This window comes from Somniosus microcephalus, chromosome 12 (genome assembly GCF_052327205.1).
Source record: "Somniosus microcephalus isolate GS21.2 chromosome 12, FLI_Smic_1.0, whole genome shotgun sequence".
Taxonomy (NCBI): domain Eukaryota; kingdom Metazoa; phylum Chordata; class Chondrichthyes; order Squaliformes; family Somniosidae; genus Somniosus; species Somniosus microcephalus.
Genome location: NC_140998.1, coordinates 153,099,654 through 153,118,474, shown reverse-complemented (window position 1 = coordinate 153,118,474; position 18,821 = coordinate 153,099,654). Strand labels below are relative to the sequence as shown.

At 45.6% G+C, this 18,821-nt stretch overlaps 1 protein-coding gene across 1 annotated transcript in view; it reads left to right on the top strand.

The window, feature by feature from the left end:
- plekhh1 (pleckstrin homology, MyTH4 and FERM domain containing H1) overlaps window positions 1–18,821 on the top strand; it is a 338,941-nt gene that overhangs the window by 280,524 nt on the left and 39,596 nt on the right. The window contains exon 24 of the mRNA XM_086003678.1: window positions 7,540–7,681. Within this exon, the coding sequence (XP_085859804.1) occupies window positions 7,540–7,681 (142 nt within the window). The remainder of the gene's footprint in view (window positions 1–7,539; window positions 7,682–18,821) is intronic.

The following is an 18,821-nucleotide window of genomic DNA, read 5'->3' as shown; positions in this document are numbered from 1 at the left end:
ACCAGACTCTGACCCTCAATAAATAATGCAGGATATTCCCCCACTCACCAGACTCCGAGACCCTGAATAAATACTGCAGGATATTCCCCCACTCACCAGGCTCTGACCCTGAATAAATACTGCAGGATATTCCCCCACTCACCAGACTCCGAGAGACCCTGAATAAATACTGCAGGATATTCCCCTCACTCACCAGACTCTGACCCTGAATAAATACTGCAGGATATTCCCCCACTCACCAGGCTCTGACCCTGAATAAATACTGCAGGATATTCCCCTCACTCACCAGACTCTGACCCTGAATAAATACTGCAGGATATTCCCCCAGTCACCAGGCTCTGACCCTGAATAAATACTGCAGGATATTCCCCTCACTCACCAGACTCTGACCCTGAATAAATACTGCAGGATATTCCCCCACTCACCAGACTCCGAGAGACCCTGAATAAATACTGCAGGATATTCCCCCACTCACCAGACTCTGACCCTAAATAAATACTGCAGGATATTCCCCCCACTCACCAGACTCTGACCCTGAATAAACACTGCAGGATATTCCCTCACTCACCAGACTCTGTGACCCTGAATAAATACTGCAGGATATTCCCCTCACTCACCAGGCTCTGACCCTGAATAAACACTGCAGGATATTCCCCCACTCACCAGACTCTGACCCTGAATAAACACTGCAGGATATTCCCCCACTCACCAGACTCTGACAATGAATAAACACTGCAGGATATTCCCCCACTCACCAGACTCTGACCCTGAATAAATACTGCAGGATATTCCCCCACTCACCAGACTCTGACCCTGAATAAATACTGCAGGATATTCCCCCACTCACCAGGCTCTGTGACCCTGAATAAATACTGCAGGATATTCCCCCCACTCACCAGACTCTGACCCTGAATAAATACTGCAGGATATTCCCCTCACTCACCAGGCTCTGACCCTGAATAAATACTGCAGGATATTCCCCTCACTCACCAGACTCTCTGACCCTGAATAAATACTGCAGGATATTCCCCCACTCACCAGACTCTGACCCTGAATAAATACTGCAGGATATTCCCCCACTCACCAGACTCTGACCCTGAATAAATACTGCAGGATATTCCCCCACTCACCAGACTCCGAGACCCTGAATAAATACTGCAGGATATTCCCCCACTCACCAGACTCTGACCCTGAATAAACACTGCAGCATATTCCCCCACTCACCAGACTCTGACCCTGAATAAACACTGCAGGATATTCCCCCACTCACCAGACTCTGACCCTGAATAAATACTGCAGGATATTCCCCCACTCACCAGACTCTGACCCTGAATAAATACTGCAGGATATTCTCCCCACTCACCAGACTCTGTGACCCTGAATAAACACTGCAGGATATTCCCCCACTCACCAGACTCTGATCCTGAATAAATACTGCAGGATATTCCCCTCACTCACCAGGCTCTGACCCTGAATAAATACTGCAGGATATTCCCCTCACTCACCAGGCTCTGACCCTGAATAAATACTGCAGGATATTCCCCTCACTCACCAGGCTCTGACCCTGAATAAATACTGCAGGATATTCCCCCACTCACCAGACTCTGACCCTGAATAAATACTGCAGGATATTCCCCCACTCACCAGACTCTGACCCTGAATAAATACTGCAGGATATTCCCCCACTCACCAGACTCTGACCCTGAATAAATACTGCAGGATATTCCCTCACTCACCAGACTCTGACCCTGAATAAATACTGCAGGATATTCCCCTCACTCACCAGACTCTGACCCTGAATAAATACTGCAGGATATTCCCCTCACTCACCAGACTCTGTGACCCTGAATAAATACTGCAGGATATTCCCCTCACTCACCAGACTCTGACCCTGAATAAATACTGCAGGATATTCCCCCACTCACCAGACTCTGACCCTGAATAAATACTGCAGGATATTCCCCTCACTCACCAGGCTCTGACCCTGAATAAATACTGCAGGATATTCCCCCACTCACCAGACTCTGACCCTGAATAAATACTGCAGGATATTCCCCCACTCACCAGACTCCGAGACCCTGAATAAATACTGCAGGATATTCCCCCACTCACCAGGCTCTGACCCTGAATAAATACTGCAGGATATTCCCCCCCCCACTCACCAGACTCTGACCCTCAATAAATAATGCAGGATATTCCCCCACTCACCAGACTCCGAGACCCTGAATAAATACTGCAGGATATTCCCCCACTCACCAGGCTCTGACCCTGAATAAATACTGCAGGATATTCCCCCACTCACCAGACTCCGAGAGACCCTGAATAAATACTGCAGGATATTCCCCTCACTCACCAGACTCTGACCCTGAATAAATACTGCAGGATATTCCCCCACTCACCAGGCTCTGACCCTGAATAAATACTGCAGGATATTCCCCTCACTCACCAGACTCTGACCCTGAATAAATACTGCAGGATATTCCCCCAGTCACCAGGCTCTGACCCTGAATAAATACTGCAGGATATTCCCCTCACTCACCAGACTCTGACCCTGAATAAATACTGCAGGATATTCCCCCACTCACCAGACTCCGAGAGACCCTGAATAAATACTGCAGGATATTCCCCCACTCACCAGACTCTGACCCTGAATAAATACTGCAGGATATTCCCCTCACTCACCAGACTCTGACCCTGAATAAATACTGCAGGATATTCCCCCACTCACCAGACTCTGACCCTGAATAAATACTGCAGGATATTCCCCCACTCACCAGACTCTGACCCTGAATAAATACTGCAGGATATTCCCCCAGTCACCAGGCTCTGACCCTGAATAAATACTGCAGGATATTCCCCCACTCACCAGACTCTGACCCTGAATAAATACTGCAGGATATTCCCCCACTCACCAGACTCTGACCCTGAATAAATACTGCAGGATATTCCCCCACTCACCAGACTCTGACCCTGAATAAATACTGCAGGATATTCCCCCACTCACCAGACTCCGAGACCCTGAATAAATACTGCAGGATATTCCCCCACTCACCAGACTCTGACCCTGAATAAATACTGCAGGATATTCCCCCACTCACCAGACTCTGACCCTGAATAAATACTGCAGGATATTCCCCCACTCACCAGACTCTGATCCTGAATAAACACTGCAGGATATTCTCCCCACTCACCAGACTCCGAGAGACCCTGAATAAACACTGCAGGATATTCCCCCACTCACCAGACTCTGACCCTGAATAAATACTGCAGGATATTCCCCCACTCACCAGACTCTGATCCTGAATAAATACTGCAGGATATTCCCCCACTCACCAGACTCCGAGACCCTGAATAAATACTGCAGGATATTCCCCCACTCACCAGACTCTGACCCTGAATAAATACTGCAGGATATTCCCCCACTCACCAGACTCTGACCCTGAATAAATACTGCAGGATATTCCCCCACTCACCAGACTCTGATCCTGAATAAACACTGCAGGATATTCTCCCCACTCACCAGACTCCGAGAGACCCTGAATAAACACTGCAGGATATTCCCCCACTCACCAGACTCTGACCCTGAATAAATACTGCAGGATATTCCCCCACTCACCAGACTCTGATCCTGAATAAATACTGCAGGATATTCCCCCACTCACCAGACTCTGACCCTGAATAAATACTGCAGGATATTCCCCCACTCACCAGACTCCGAGACCCTGAATAAATACTGCAGGATATTCCCCCACTCACCAGACTCTGACCCTGAATAAATACTGCAGGATATTCCCCCACTCACCAGACTCTGACCCTGAATAAATACTGCAGGATATTCCCCCACTCACCAGACTCTGTGACCCTGAATAAACACTGCAGGATATTCCCCCACTCACCAGACTCCGAGACCCTGAATAAATACTGCAGGATATTCCCCCACTCACCAGACTCTGTGACCCTGAATAAATACTGCAGGATATTCCCCCACTCACCAGACTCTGATCCTGAATAAACACTGCAGGATATTCCCCTCACTCACCAGACTCCGAGAGACCCTGAATAAATACTGCAGGATATTCCCCCACTCACCAGACTCTGACCCTGAATAAATACTGCAGGATATTCCCCCACTCACCAGACTCTGATCCTGAATAAATACTGCAGGATATTCCCCCACTCACCAGGCTCTGACCCTGAATAAATACTGCAGGATATTCCCCCACTCACCAGACTCTGATCCTGAATAAATACTGCAGGATATTCCCTCACTCACCAGACTCTGATCCTGAATAAATACTGCAGGATATTCCCTCACTCACCAGACTCTGATCCTGAATAAACACTGCAGGATATTCCCCTCACTCACCAGGCTCTGACCCTGAATAAATACTGCAGGATATTCCCCCACTCACCAGACTCTGACCCTGAATAAATACTGCAGGATATTCCCTCACTCACCAGACTCTGATCCTGAATAAATACTGCAGGATATTCCCCCACTCACCAGACTCTGATCCTGAATAAATACTGCAGGATATTCTCCCCACTCACCAGACTCTGATCCTGAATAAATACTGCAGGATATTCTCCCCACTCACCAGACTCTGACCCTGAATAAATACTGCAGGATATTCCCCCACTCACCAGACTCTGACCCTGAATAAACACTGCAGGATATTCCCCTCACTCACCAGACTCCGAGACCCTGAATAAATACTGCAGGATATTCCCCCACTCACCAGACTCTGATCCTGAATAAATACTGCAGGATATTCCCCCACTCACCAGACTCCGAGAGACCCTGAATAAATACTGCAGGATATTCCCCCACTCACCAGACTCTGACCCTGAATAAATACTGCAGGATATTCCCCTCACTCACCAGACTCTGACCCTGAATAAATACTGCAGGATATTCCCCCACTCACCAGACTCTGACCCTGAATAAATACTGCAGGATATTCCCCCACTCACCAGACTCTGACCCTGAATAAATACTGCAGGATATTCCCCCACTCACCAGACTCTGACCCTGAATAAATACTGCAGGATATTCCCCCACTTACCAGACTCTGACCCTGAATAAATACTGCAGGATATTCCCCCACTCACCAGACTCCGAGAGACCCTGAATAAATACTGCAGGATATTCCCCTCACTCACCAGACTCTGACCCTGAATAAATACTGCAGGATATTCCCCCACTCACCAGGCTCTGACCCTGAATAAATACTGCAGGATATTCCCCTCACTCACCAGACTCTGACCCTGAATAAATACTGCAGGATATTCCCCCAGTCACCAGGCTCTGACCCTGAATAAATACTGCAGGATATTCCCCTCACTCACCAGACTCTGACCCTGAATAAATACTGCAGGATATTCCCCCACTCACCAGACTCCGAGAGACCCTGAATAAATACTGCAGGATATTCCCCCACTCACCAGACTCTGACCCTGAATAAATACTGCAGGATATTCCCCTCACTCACCAGACTCTGACCCTGAATAAATACTGCAGGATATTCCCCCACTCACCAGACTCTGACCCTGAATAAATACTGCAGGATATTCCCCCACTCACCAGACTCTGACCCTGAATAAATACTGCAGGATATTCCCCCAGTCACCAGGCTCTGACCCTGAATAAATACTGCAGGATATTCCCCCACTCACCAGACTCTGACCCTGAATAAATACTGCAGGATATTCCCCCACTCACCAGACTCTGACCCTGAATAAATACTGCAGGATATTCCCCCACTCACCAGACTCTGACCCTGAATAAATACTGCAGGATATTCCCCCACTCACCAGACTCCGAGACCCTGAATAAATACTGCAGGATATTCCCCCACTCACCAGACTCTGACCCTGAATAAATACTGCAGGATATTCCCCCACTCACCAGACTCTGACCCTGAATAAATACTGCAGGATATTCCCCCACTCACCAGACTCTGATCCTGAATAAACACTGCAGGATATTCTCCCCACTCACCAGACTCCGAGAGACCCTGAATAAACACTGCAGGATATTCCCCCACTCACCAGACTCTGACCCTGAATAAATACTGCAGGATATTCCCCCACTCACCAGACTCTGATCCTGAATAAATACTGCAGGATATTCCCCCACTCACCAGGCTCTGACCCTGAATAAATACTGCAGGATATTCCCCCACTCACCAGACTCTGATCCTGAATAAATACTGCAGGATATTCCCTCACTCACCAGACTCTGATCCTGAATAAATACTGCAGGATATTCCCTCACTCACCAGACTCTGATCCTGAATAAACACTGCAGGATATTCCCCTCACTCACCAGGCTCTGACCCTGAATAAATACTGCAGGATATTCCCCCACTCACCAGACTCTGACCCTGAATAAATACTGCAGGATATTCCCTCACTCACCAGACTCTGATCCTGAATAAATACTGCAGGATATTCCCCCACTCACCAGACTCTGATCCTGAATAAATACTGCAGGATATTCTCCCCACTCACCAGACTCTGATCCTGAATAAATACTGCAGGATATTCTCCCCACTCACCAGACTCTGACCCTGAATAAATACTGCAGGATATTCCCCCACTCACCAGACTCTGACCCTGAATAAACACTGCAGGATATTCCCCTCACTCACCAGACTCCGAGACCCTGAATAAATACTGCAGGATATTCCCCCACTCACCAGACTCTGATCCTGAATAAATACTGCAGGATATTCCCCCACTCACCAGACTCCGAGAGACCCTGAATAAATACTGCAGGATATTCCCCCACTCACCAGACTCTGACCCTGAATAAATACTGCAGGATATTCCCCTCACTCACCAGACTCTGACCCTGAATAAATACTGCAGGATATTCCCCCACTCACCAGACTCTGACCCTGAATAAATACTGCAGGATATTCCCCCACTCACCAGACTCTGACCCTGAATAAATACTGCAGGATATTCCCCCACTCACCAGACTCTGACCCTGAATAAATACTGCAGGATATTCCCCCACTTACCAGACTCTGACCCTGAATAAATACTGCAGGATATTCCCCCACTCACCAGACTCCGAGACCCTGAATAAACACTGCAGGATATTCCCCCACTCACCAGGCTCTGACCCTGAATAAATACTGCAGGATATTCCCCCACTCACCAGACTCTGACCCTGAATAAATACTGCAGGATATTCCCCCACTCACCAGACTCTGATCCTGAATAAACACTGCAGGATATTCCCCCACTCACCAGACTCCGAGACCCTGAATAAATACTGCAGGATATTCCCCCACTCACCAGACTCTGACCCTGAATAAACACTGCAGGATATTCCCCCACTCACCAGACTCTGATCCTGAATAAATACTGCAGGATATTCCCCCACTCACCAGACTCCGAGACCCTGAATAAATACTGCAGGATATTCCCCCACTCACCAGACTCTGACCCTGAATAAACACTGCAGGATCTTCGTTGTGTGTGACCCGTGTTCGGTATTGACCGCACTGACCCCCTTGTGCTGCACAGGATGTATTTCAGAGCTCAGGCAAAGGGCGAAACAGAGCGAGAGCGCCTCCTGCTGACATATCAGGTTAACGACGAGGTGGTGAACGGGCGATTCCCCGTCAATAAAGACCTAGCGTTGGAGGTGACTGCGTTAATGGCACAGGTTAGTGCCTGGGTCAGAGAGCGCCAAGGCCAGTGCGTTACTGGTGCGGGTGACAGGAAGCAGAGATATTTAGCTCTGTGTTCAAAGGGATGTAAACCTTTGAGTCCCATTCAACTCGGTGGATATTGATACATTAACTAAGTCAGCACTCCCTGCCCCCTCACCCCCGCCCCTACAGAGAATCACTTGGCCCCGCTATTCAGTGAGGCAGATCCAATGCTGAGAGCATGGCCTGTGGGGGCTGTGGGAGGAAAGTCACACCTGCCCCTCCAGGCACTGTTCAGAAACACCAACACCAACAGTCTCCACCTTCTCTGATTATCTCTTTCTCTGTCACGTTTGCTGCCCTCCTCAGTCTCTCTCCTTATACATCTTTGCATCATCTGTCCCTTGTCCCCTTCTTGGCCCCCCTCACTTGCTTTCTCGTCATATCTCGCTGCACCTGTCCTGATCCCCACACCCCATTCTTGCTCTCCTGTTCTTCTGTTCCTCTCTCTCATGCTCTCCTCTCTCTCTCTCTCTCTCATGCTCTCCTCTCCTCTCCCCTCTCTCTCTCCCTCATGTTCTCCAGTTCCTCTCTCCCTCATGTTCTCCAGTTCCTCTCTCCCTCTCTCTCTCTCTCTCTCCCTCATGTTCTCCAGTTCCTCTCTCCCTCTCTATCATGCTCTCTCCCTCATGTTCTCCAGTTCCTCTCTCCCTCTCTCTCATGCTCTCTCCCTCATGTTCTCCAGTTCCTCTCTCCCTCTCTCTCTCTCTCTCTCTCTCATGTTCTCCAGTTCCTCTCTCCCTCTCTCGCTCTCTCATGTTCTCCAGTTCCTCTCTCCCTCTCTCTCTCTCTCTCTCTCATGTTCTCCAGTTCCTCTCTCTCCCTCTCTCTCCCTCATGTTCTCCAGTTCCTCTCTCCCTCTCTCTCTCTCTCTCTCTCATGTTCTCCAGTTCCTCTCTCCCTCTCTCTCTCTCGCTCTCTCATGTTCTCCAGTCCCTCTCTCTCCCTCTCTCTCTCTCTCTCTCATGTTCTCCAGTTCCTCTCTCTCCCTCTCTCTCTCTCTCCCTCATGTTCTCCAGTTCCTCTCTCTCCCTCTCTCTCTCTCTCTCTCTCCCTCATGTTCTCCAGTTCCTCTCTCTCTCTCTCTCATGTTCTCCACTTCCTCTCTCTCCCTCTCAATTCAATTCAATTCAATTCAATTCAAATGCTTTATTGGCATGAAAGTTTACAGAGGACCATATTGCCAAAGCTTACATTGCAAAAAGGTACAGTTTTCTAACATTCTGTAGGTGTCAATCGATTTGACATTTGTTGGGTACATACAATATTACTTTTAAACAATATTAATTTTAAACAGTCTTTGTACTTCATTTGGTACGTTCAATATTAATTTTAAACAGTCTTAATTTTAAACAGTCCTCAGGTTGTGACATGTTGTTACATATTTGGCCCCAAGGTATGGTCTGTCTCCTTCTCCTAGGACTAATCTCAATTTTGACAGATCATCCAATTCCTTGAAATCTGGGGTTGTTTGGCTTAGCTTGTTGAATAATATGTTTCTTGATGTGTTGAATTTTTTGCATTTTAGGAGGAAATGCATTTCTGTTTCAACCTCGCCAGCCAGACATTGATCGCATATTCTATTCTCTCTAGGCTGCCAGGATTTCTTGTATCTGCCTTTTTCAATTTCCAGTTGGTGGTCGCTTAGTCTGTACCTGGTGCGGGTCTGTCTCTGTTTTGTGTCTCTGATGGTCATGAGGTAGTCTGCCAGTTTATATTCTCTTTTTAGGGCCCGGTAACATTCTAATCTGCTTTGGCTTTCGGTTATTTTGTTCCAATGTTCCAGGTAGGTTTCTTTGCATTTTTTAATGATTTGGTTCACTCGGATTGGTGTTTGGACGGCTGTGTTGGTCTGGGGCTGGTCAGGGTCCGGCTGAGTACTTAGTTTCAGTAGCAGCTGACTCAGGGGACTCTTTTCTGGGTTTAGCTCTTGGGTCTGAAAGGCTTTGAAATGAAGGGTGTCTGGGGAGCTAGATTTGAGGTGATTTAGGAAGTTTAGTGCTCGTTTTTGGATGTTTATTATCAGTGGGTATCTGCCTAGTTCGGCTCTGCATGCATTTGTTGGCGTTTTTCTTTGGGTGCGAAGGATGCTTCGGCAGAATTCTGCATGTAGGGCTTCTATTGTGTGTTTTTCCCATTTAGTGTAGCTTTGGTGATTTAGCGGGCCCCATACTTCACTACCGTACAGTGCAATGGGCAGGATTATGCTGTCAAATATTTTGAGCCAGATTTTGATTGGGATTTGGATGTTGTAGAATTTTCTTTTTATTGCATATAGGGCTCTTCGGGCTTTTTCTTTTAGTGCATTCACTGCTATGCTGAAGCTCCCTGATGCTGTAATAGTTAGACCAAGGTAGGTGTAGCTCATAGTGTGTCCTATAGTGGTATCACTGAGGGTAAACTGGTATTTGTTTTCCTGACATCTGGGCCTTTTTTGAAAAATCATGATGTTGGTTTTCTTTAGATTTACTGTTAGAGCCCAATTTTGGCAGTATTTGTCGAGTAGGTCTAGTTGTTGCTGTAATCCCTGTTCTGTGGGAGACAGCAGAACCAGGTCGTCCGCATAGAACAGGGATTTCACTTCTCCATCCAGGAGACGGAGACCTGGTGACTCGCTTTGCTCCAGCATGTCTGCTAACTCATTTATGTATATGTTGAACAGGGTCGGGCTCAAATTGCAGCCCTGCCGGACGCCTCTTCTCTGGGTGAAGAAATCGGTGCGTTTGTCTCCAATTTTGACCCCGCATTTGTTTTTCAGATACATTGATTTAATAAGGTCATAGACTTTGCCCCCTATTCCACACTGAAGAAGTTTATAATAGAGCCCTTCGTGCCATATAGAGTCAAAGGCTTTCTTGAAGTCGATGAAACAGGCGAATATTTTCCCATTTTTTGTTTGGTGTATATGTTTTCCAATGAGGGTGTGAAGGGTATAGATATGGTCAGCTGTGCGGTGTTTTGGAAGAAAGCCTATTTGGTTTTTTCTGAGGATATTATGTTTGTTAAGAAAATCAAGTAATCTACTATTTAGAATACTGCAGAATAACTTCCCTAGACAACTGTTGACACAGATGCCGCGGTAGTTATTTGGGTCTGATTTGTTTCCACTTTTATATATGGGGGAGATTAGTCCTTGGCACCAGATATCGGGAAAACAGCCTGAGCGTAATATGATGTTGAATAGTTTGAGTATCGCACCCTGCATCTCCATATTGCTGAACTTGAGCATTTCATTTTTGATGTTGTCTGGGCCACAGGCTTTCTTTAGGTGGAGAGATTTTGTTTTTGTGGCCAGTTCTTTCCATGTGATTGGGGAGTCTAGAGGGTTTTGGTTGTCTTTAATTGTTGCTTCTAATGTGTGGAGTTTTTCTGTGACCTGATGTTGACTTGGGTTTGTTTCGTTTATTGGGATGTCTTTGTAGAGGTTTTCAAAATGTGTTCTCCAGATGTCTCCATCTTGGATTGGTAATGCTTACAATTGTGTTGTACTCAGGTTATTCCACATTTCCCAGAATTGTTTTGGATTGGTGGAGTTTTCAATTTCTTCGAGTATTTTGTGGGTATAGTTTTGTGTTTTGTTCCTAATGGTGTGTTTATATCTTTTGAGGGTTTCATTGTATCTAGTACGTAGGTCCGGATTGTTTGGTTGGTGATGCTTTTGGTTTGATATTTTTCTCAGGTCTTTTCTGGCATTTTTGCATTCGTGGTCAAACCATTTCTTATTTTTATTTTGTCTTTTGTGACGCTTCCTCTTCTGTTTCACAAGGTCGGCTTTTACAGCTGCCTCATGGAAGATCATATTTATATCCTCTATGGCCATGTTTACACCATCTCTGGTGATCTCGTATGGGTTTTCTTTAAATTCTCTCTCATGTTCTCCAGTTCCCCTCTCTCTCTCTCTCTCTCTCATGTTCTCCAGTTCCTGTCTCTCCCTCTCTCTCATGCTCTCTCTCTCTCATGTTCTCCAGTTCCTCTCTCTCCCTCTCTCTCTCTTCTCTCTCCCTCATGTTCTCCAGTTCCTCTCTCTCCCTCTCTCTCTCTCTCTCTGTCTCATGTTCTCTAGTTCCTCTCTCCCTCTCTCAGTTCAGTTCAGTTCAGTTCAAATGCTTTATTGGCATGAAAGTTTACAGAGAACCATATTGCCAAAGCTTACATAGCAAAAAGGTACATTTTTCCAACATTCTGTAGGTGTCAATCGATTTGACATTTGTTGGGTATATACAATATTACTTTTAAACAATATTAATTTTAAACAGTCTTTCTACTTCATTTGGTACGTTCAATATTAATTTTAAACAGTCTTACTTTTAAACAGTCCTCAGGTTGTGACATGTTGTTACATATTTAGCCCCAAGGTATGGTCTGTCTCCTTCTCCTAGGACTAATCTCAATTTTGACAGATCATCCAATTCCTTGAAATCTGGGGTTGTTTGGCTTAGCTTGTTGAATAATATGTTTCTTGATGTGTTGAATTTTTCGCATTTTAGGAGGAAATGCATTTCTGTTTCAACCTCGCCAGCCAGACATTGATCGCATATTCTATTCTCTCTAGGCTGCCAGGATTTCTTGTATCTGCCTTTTTCAATTTCCAGTTGGTGGTCGCTTAGTCTGTACCTGGTGAGGGTCTGTCTCTGTTTTGTGTCTCTGATGGTCGTGAGGTAGTCTGCCAGTTTATATTCTCTTTTTAGGGCCCGGTAACATTCTAATCTGCTTTGGCTTTCGGTTATTTTGTTCCAATGTTCCAGGTAGGTTTCTTTGCATTTTTTAATGATTTGGTTCACTCGGATTGGTGTTTGGACGGCTGTGTTGGTCTGGGGCTGGTCAGGGTCCGGCTGAGTACTTAGTTTCAGTAGCAGCTGACTCAGGGGACTCTTTTCTGGGTTTAGCTCTTGGGTCTGAAAGGCTTTGAAATGAAGGGTGTCTGGGGAGCTAGATTTGAGGTGATTTAGGAAGTTTAGTGCTCGTTTTTGGATGTTTATTATCAGTGGGTATCTGCCTAGTTCGGCTCTGCATGCATTTGTTGGCGTTTTTCTTTGGGTGCGAAGGATGCTTCGGCAGAATTCTGCATGTAGGGCTTCTATTGTGTGTTTTTCCCATTTAGTGTAGCTTTGGTGATTTAGCGGGCCCCATACTTCACTACCGTACAGTGCAATGGGCAGGATTATGCTGTCAAAAATTTTGAGCCAGATTTTGATTGGGATTTGGATGTTGTAGAATTTTCTTTTTATTGCATATAGGGCTCTTCGGGCTTTTTCTTTTAGTGCATTCACTGCTATGCTGAAGCTCCCTGATGCTGTAATAGTTAGACCAAGGTAGGTGTAGCTCATAGTGTGTCCTATAGTGGTATCACTGAGGGTAAACTGGTATTTGTTTTCCTGACATCTGGGTCTTTTCTGAAAAATCATGATGTTGGTTTTCTTTAGATTTACTGTTAGAGCCCAATTTTGGCAGTATTTGTCGAGTAGGTCTAGTTGTTGCTGTAATCCCTGTTCTGTGGGAGACAGCAGAACCAGGTCGTCCGCATAGAACAGGGACTTCACTTCTCCATCCAGGAGACGGAGACCTGGTGACTCGCTTTGCTCCAGCATGTCTGCTAATTCATTTATGTATATGTTGAACAGGGTCGGGCTCAAATTGCAGCCCTGCCGGACGCCTCTTCTCTCTCTCTCTCATGTTCTCCAGTTCCTCTCTCTCCCTCTCTCTCATGCTCTCTCTCTCATGTTCTCCAGTTCCTCTCTCCCTCTCTCTCTCTTCTCTCTCCCTCATATTCTCCAGTTCCTCTCTCCCTCTCTCTCTCTTCTCTCTCCCTCATGTTCTCCAGTTCCTCTCTCTCTCTCTCTCTCTCTCATGTTCTCCAGTTCCTCTCTCCCTCTCTCTCTCTCTCCCTCATGCTCTCCAGTTCCTCTCTCCCTCTCTCTCTCTCTCTCTCTCTCATGTTCTCCAGTTCCTCTCTCTCCCTCTCTCTCTCTCTCCCTCATGTTCTCCAGTTCCTTTCTCCCTCTCTCTCTCTCCCTCATGTTCTCCAGTTCCCCTCTCTCCATCTCTCTCATGCTCTCTCTCTCTCATGTTCTCCAGTTCCTCTCTCTCTCTCTCTCTCTCTCTCTCTCATGTTCTCCAGTTCCTTTCTCTCCCTCTCTCTCTCTCTCCCTCATGTTCTCCAGTTCCTCTCTCTCTCTCTCTCTCTCTCTCATGTTCTCCAGTTCCTCTCTCTCCCTCTCTCTCATGCTCTCTCTCTCTCATGTTCTCCAGTTCCTCTCTCTCCCTCTCTCTCTCTCTCTCTCTCTCTCATGTTCTTCAGTTCCTCTCTCTCTCTCTCTCTCTCTCTCTCTCTCTCATGTTCTCCAGTTCCTCTCTCCCTCTCTCTCTCTCCAATTCCAATTCCAATTCCAATTAAAATGCTTTATTGGCATGAAAGTTTACAGAGAACCATATTGCCAAAGCTTACATAGCAAAAAGGTACAGTTTTCCAACATTCTGTAGGTGTCAATCGATTTGACATTTGTTGGGTACATACAATATTACTTTTAAACAATATTAATTTTAAACAGTCTTTGTACTTCATTTGGTACGTTCAATATTAATTTTAAACAGTCTTAATTTTAAACAGTCCTCAGGTTGTGACATGTTGTTACATATTTGGCCCCAAGGTATGGTCTGTCTCCTTCTCCTAGGACTAATCTCAATTTTGACAGATCATCCAATTCCTTGAAATCTGGGGTTGTTTGGCTTAGCTTGTTGAATAATATGTTTCTTGATGTGTTGAATTTTTCGCATTTTAGGAGGAAATGCATTTCTGTTTCAACCTCGCCAGCCAGACATTGATCGCATATTCTATTCTCTCTAGGCTGCCAGGATTTCTTGTATCTGCCTTTTTCAATTTCCAGTTGGTGGTCGCTTAGTCTGTACCTGGTGAGGGTCTGTCTCTGTTTTGTGTCTCTGATGGTCGTGAGGTAGTCTGCCAGTTTATATTCTCTTTTTAGGGCCCGGTAACATTCTAATCTGCTTTGGCTTTCGGTTATTTTGTTCCAATGTTCCAGGTAGGTTTCTTTGCATTTTTTAATGATTTGGTTCACTCGGATTGGTGTTTGGACGGCTGTGTTGGTCTGGGGCTGGTCAGGGTCCGGCTGAGTACTTAGTTTCCGTAGCAGCTGACTCAGGGGACTCTTTTCTGGGTTTAGCTCTTGGGTCTGAAAGGCTTTGAAATGAAGGGTGTCTGGGGAGCTAGATTTGAGGTGATTTAGGAAGTTTAGTGCTCGTTTTTGGATGTTTATTATCAGTGGGTATCTGCCTAGTTCGGCTCTGCATGCATTTGTTGGCGTTTTCCTTTGGGTGCGAAGGATGCTTCGGCAGAATTCTGCATGTAGGGCTTCTATTGTATGTTTTTCCCATTTAGTGTAGCTTTGGTGATTTAGCGGGCCCCATACTTCACTACCGTACAGTGCAATGGGCAGGATTATGCTGTCAAATATTTTGAGCCAGATTTTGATTGGGATTTGGATGTTGTAGAATTTTCTTTTTATTGCATATAGGGCTCTTCGGGCTTTTTCTTTTAGTGCATTCACTGCTATGCTGAAGCTCCCTGATGCTGTAATAGTTAGACCAAGGTAGGTGTAGCTCATAGTGTGTCCTATAGTGATATCACTGAGGGTAAACTGGTATTTGTTTTCCTGACATCTGGGCCTTTTTTGAAAAATCATGATGTTGGTTTTCTTTAGATTTACTGTTAGAGCCCAATTTTGGCAGTATTTGTCGAGTAGGTCTAGTTGTTGCTGTAATCCCTGTTCTGTGGGAGACAGCAGAACCAGGTCGTCCGCATAGAACAGGGATTTCACTTCTCCATCGAGGAGACGGAGACCTGGTGACTCGCTTTGCTCCAGCATGTCTGCTAAATCATTTATGTATATGTTGAACAGGGTCGGGCTCAAATTGCAGCCCTGCCGGACGCCTCTTCTCTGGGTGAAGAAATCGGTGCGTTTGTCTCCAATTTTGACCCCGCATTTGTTTTTCAGATACATTGATTTAATAAGGTCATAGACTTTGCCCCCTATTCCACATTGAAGAAGTTTATAATAGAGCCCTTCGTGCCATATAGAGTCAAAGGCTTTCTTGAAGTCGATGAAACAGGCGAATATTTTCCCATTTTTTTGTTTGGTGTATATGTTTTTCAATGAGGGTGTGAAGGGTATAGATATGGTCGGCGGTGCGGTGTTTTGGAAGAAAGCCTATTTGGTTTTTTCTGAGGATATTATGTTTGTTAAGAAAATCATGTTCTCCAGTTCCTCTCTCTCCCTCTCTCTCATGCTCTCTCTCTCCCTCATGTTCTCCAGTTCCTCTCTCTCCCTCTCTCTCTCTCTCTCTCTCATGTTCTCCAGTTCCTCTCTCTCCCGCTCTCTTATGCTCTCTCTCCCTCATGTTCTCCAGTTCCTCTCTCCCTCTCTCTCATGCTCTCTCTCCCTCATGTTCTCCAGTTCCTCTCTCCCTCTCTCTCTCTCTCATGTTCTCCAGTTCCTCTCTCTCCCTCTCTCTCCCTCTCTCTCTCTCTCATGTTCTCCAGTTCCTCTCTCTCCCTCTCTCTCTCTCTCTCTCTCTCTCTCATGTTCTCCAGTTCCTCTCTCCCTCTCTCTCATGCTCTCTCTCCCTCATGTTCTTCAGTTCCTCTCTCTCCCTCTCTCTCTCTCTCCCTCATGTTCTTCAGTTCCTCTCTCCCTCTCTCTCTCTCATGTTCTCCAGTTCCTCTCTCTCCCTCTCTCTCTCTCTCCCTCATGTTCTCCAGTTCCTCTCTCCCTCTCTCTCTCTCTCATGTTCTCCAGTTCCTCTCTCTCTCTCTCTCTCTCCCTCATGTTCTCCAGTTCCCCTCTCTCCCTCTCTCTCATGCGCTCTCTCTCCCTCATGTTCTCCAGTTCCTCTCTCCCTCTCTCTCTCTCATGTTCTCCAGTTCCTCTCTCTCCCTCTCTCTCTCTCTCTCTCTCTCATGTTCTCCAGTTCCTCTCTCCCTCTCTCATGCGCTCTCTCTCTCATGTTCTTCAGTTCCTCTCTCTCCCTCATGTTCTCCAGTTCCTCTCTCTCCCTCTCTCTCTCTCTCTCTCTCATGTTCTCCAGTTCCTCTCTCTCCCTCTCTCTCAATTCAATTCAAATGCTTTATTGGCATGAAAGTTTACAGAGAACCATATTGCCAAAGCTTACATTGCAAAAAGGTACAGTTTTCTAACATTCTGTAGGTGTCAATCGATTTGACATTTGTTGGGTACATACAATATTACTTTTAAACAATATTAATTTTAAACAGTCTTTGTACTTCATTTGGTACGTTCAATATTAATTTTAAACAGTCTTAATTTTAAACAGTCCTCAGGTTGTGACATGTTGTTACATATTTGGCCCCAAGGTATGGTCTGTCTCCTTCTCCTAGGACTAATCTCAATTTTGACAGATCATCCAATTCCTTGAAATCTGGGGTTGTTTGGCTTAGCTTGTTGAATAATATGTTTCTTGATGTGTTGAATTTTTCGCATTTTTGGAGGAAATGCATTTCTGTTTCAACCTCGCCAGCCAGACATTGGTCGCATATTCTATTCTCTCTAGGCTGCCAGGATTTCTTGTATCTGCCTTTTTCAATTTCCAGTTGGTGGTCGCTTAGTCTGTACCTGGTGAGGGTCTGTCTCTGTTTTGTGTCTCTGATGGTCGTGAGGTAGTCTGCCAGTTTATATTCTCTTTTTAGGGCCCGGTAACATTCTAATCTGCTTTGGCTTTCGGTTATTTTGTTCCAATGTTCCAGGTAGGTTTCTTTGCATTTTTTAATGATTTGGTTCACTCGGATTGGTGTTTGGACGGCTGTGTTGGTCTGGGGCTGGTCAGGGTCCGGCTGAGTACTTAGTTTCAGTAGCAGCTGACTCAGGGGACTCTTTTCTGGGTTTAGCTCTTGGGTCTGAAAGGCTTTGAAATGAAGGGTGTCTGGGGAGCTAGATTTGAGGTGATTTAGGAAGTTTAGTGCTCGTTTTTGGATGTTTATTATCAGTGGGTATCTGCCTAGTTCGGCTCTGCATGCATTTGTTGGCGTTTTTCTTTGGGTGCGAAGGATGCTTCGGCAGAATTCTGCATGTAGGGCTTCTATTGTGTGTTTTTCCCATTTAGTGTAGCTTTGGTGATTTAGCGGGCCCCATACTTCACTACCGTACAGTGCAATGGGCAGGATTATGCTGTCAAATATTTTGAGCCAGATTTTGATTGGGATTTGGATGTTGTAGAATTTTCTTTTTATTGCATATAGGGCTCTTCGGGCTTTTTCTTTTAGTGCATTCACTGCTATGCTGAAGCTCCCTGATGCTGTAATAGTTAGACCAAGGTAGGTGTAGCTCATAGTGTGTCCTATAGTGGTATCACTGAGGGTAAACTGGTATTTGTTTTCCTGACATCTGGGCCTTTTTTGAAAAATCATGATGTTGGTTTTCTTTAGATTTACTGTTAGAGCCCAATTTTGGCAGTATTTGTCGAGTAGGTCTAGTTGTTGCTGTAATCCCTGTTCTGTGGGAGACAGCAGAACCAGGTCGTCCGCATAGAACAGGGATTTCACTTCTCCATCCAGGAGACGGAGACCTGGTGACTTGCTTTGCTCCAGCATGTCTGCTAATTCATTTATGTATATGTTGAACAGGGTCGGGCTCAAATTGCAGCCCTGCCGGACGCCTCTTCTCTGGGTGAAGAAATCGGTGCGTTTGTCTCCAATTTTGACCCCGCATTTGTTTTTCAGATACATTGATTTAATAAGGTCATAGACTTTGCCCCCTATTCCACACTGAAGAAGTTTATAATAGAGCCCTTCGTGCCATATAGAGTCAAAGGCTTTCTTGAAGTCGATGAAACAGGCGAATATTTTCCCATTTTTTGTTTGGTGTATATGTTTTCCAATGAGGGTGTGAAGGGTATAGATATGGTCGGCTGTGCGGTGTTTTGGAAGAAAGCCTATTTGGTTTTTTCTGAGGATATTATGTTTGTTAAGAAAATCAAGTAATCTACTATTTAGAATACTGCAGAATAACTTCCCTAGACAACTGTTGACACAGATGCCGCGGTAGTTATTTGGGTCTGATTTGTTTC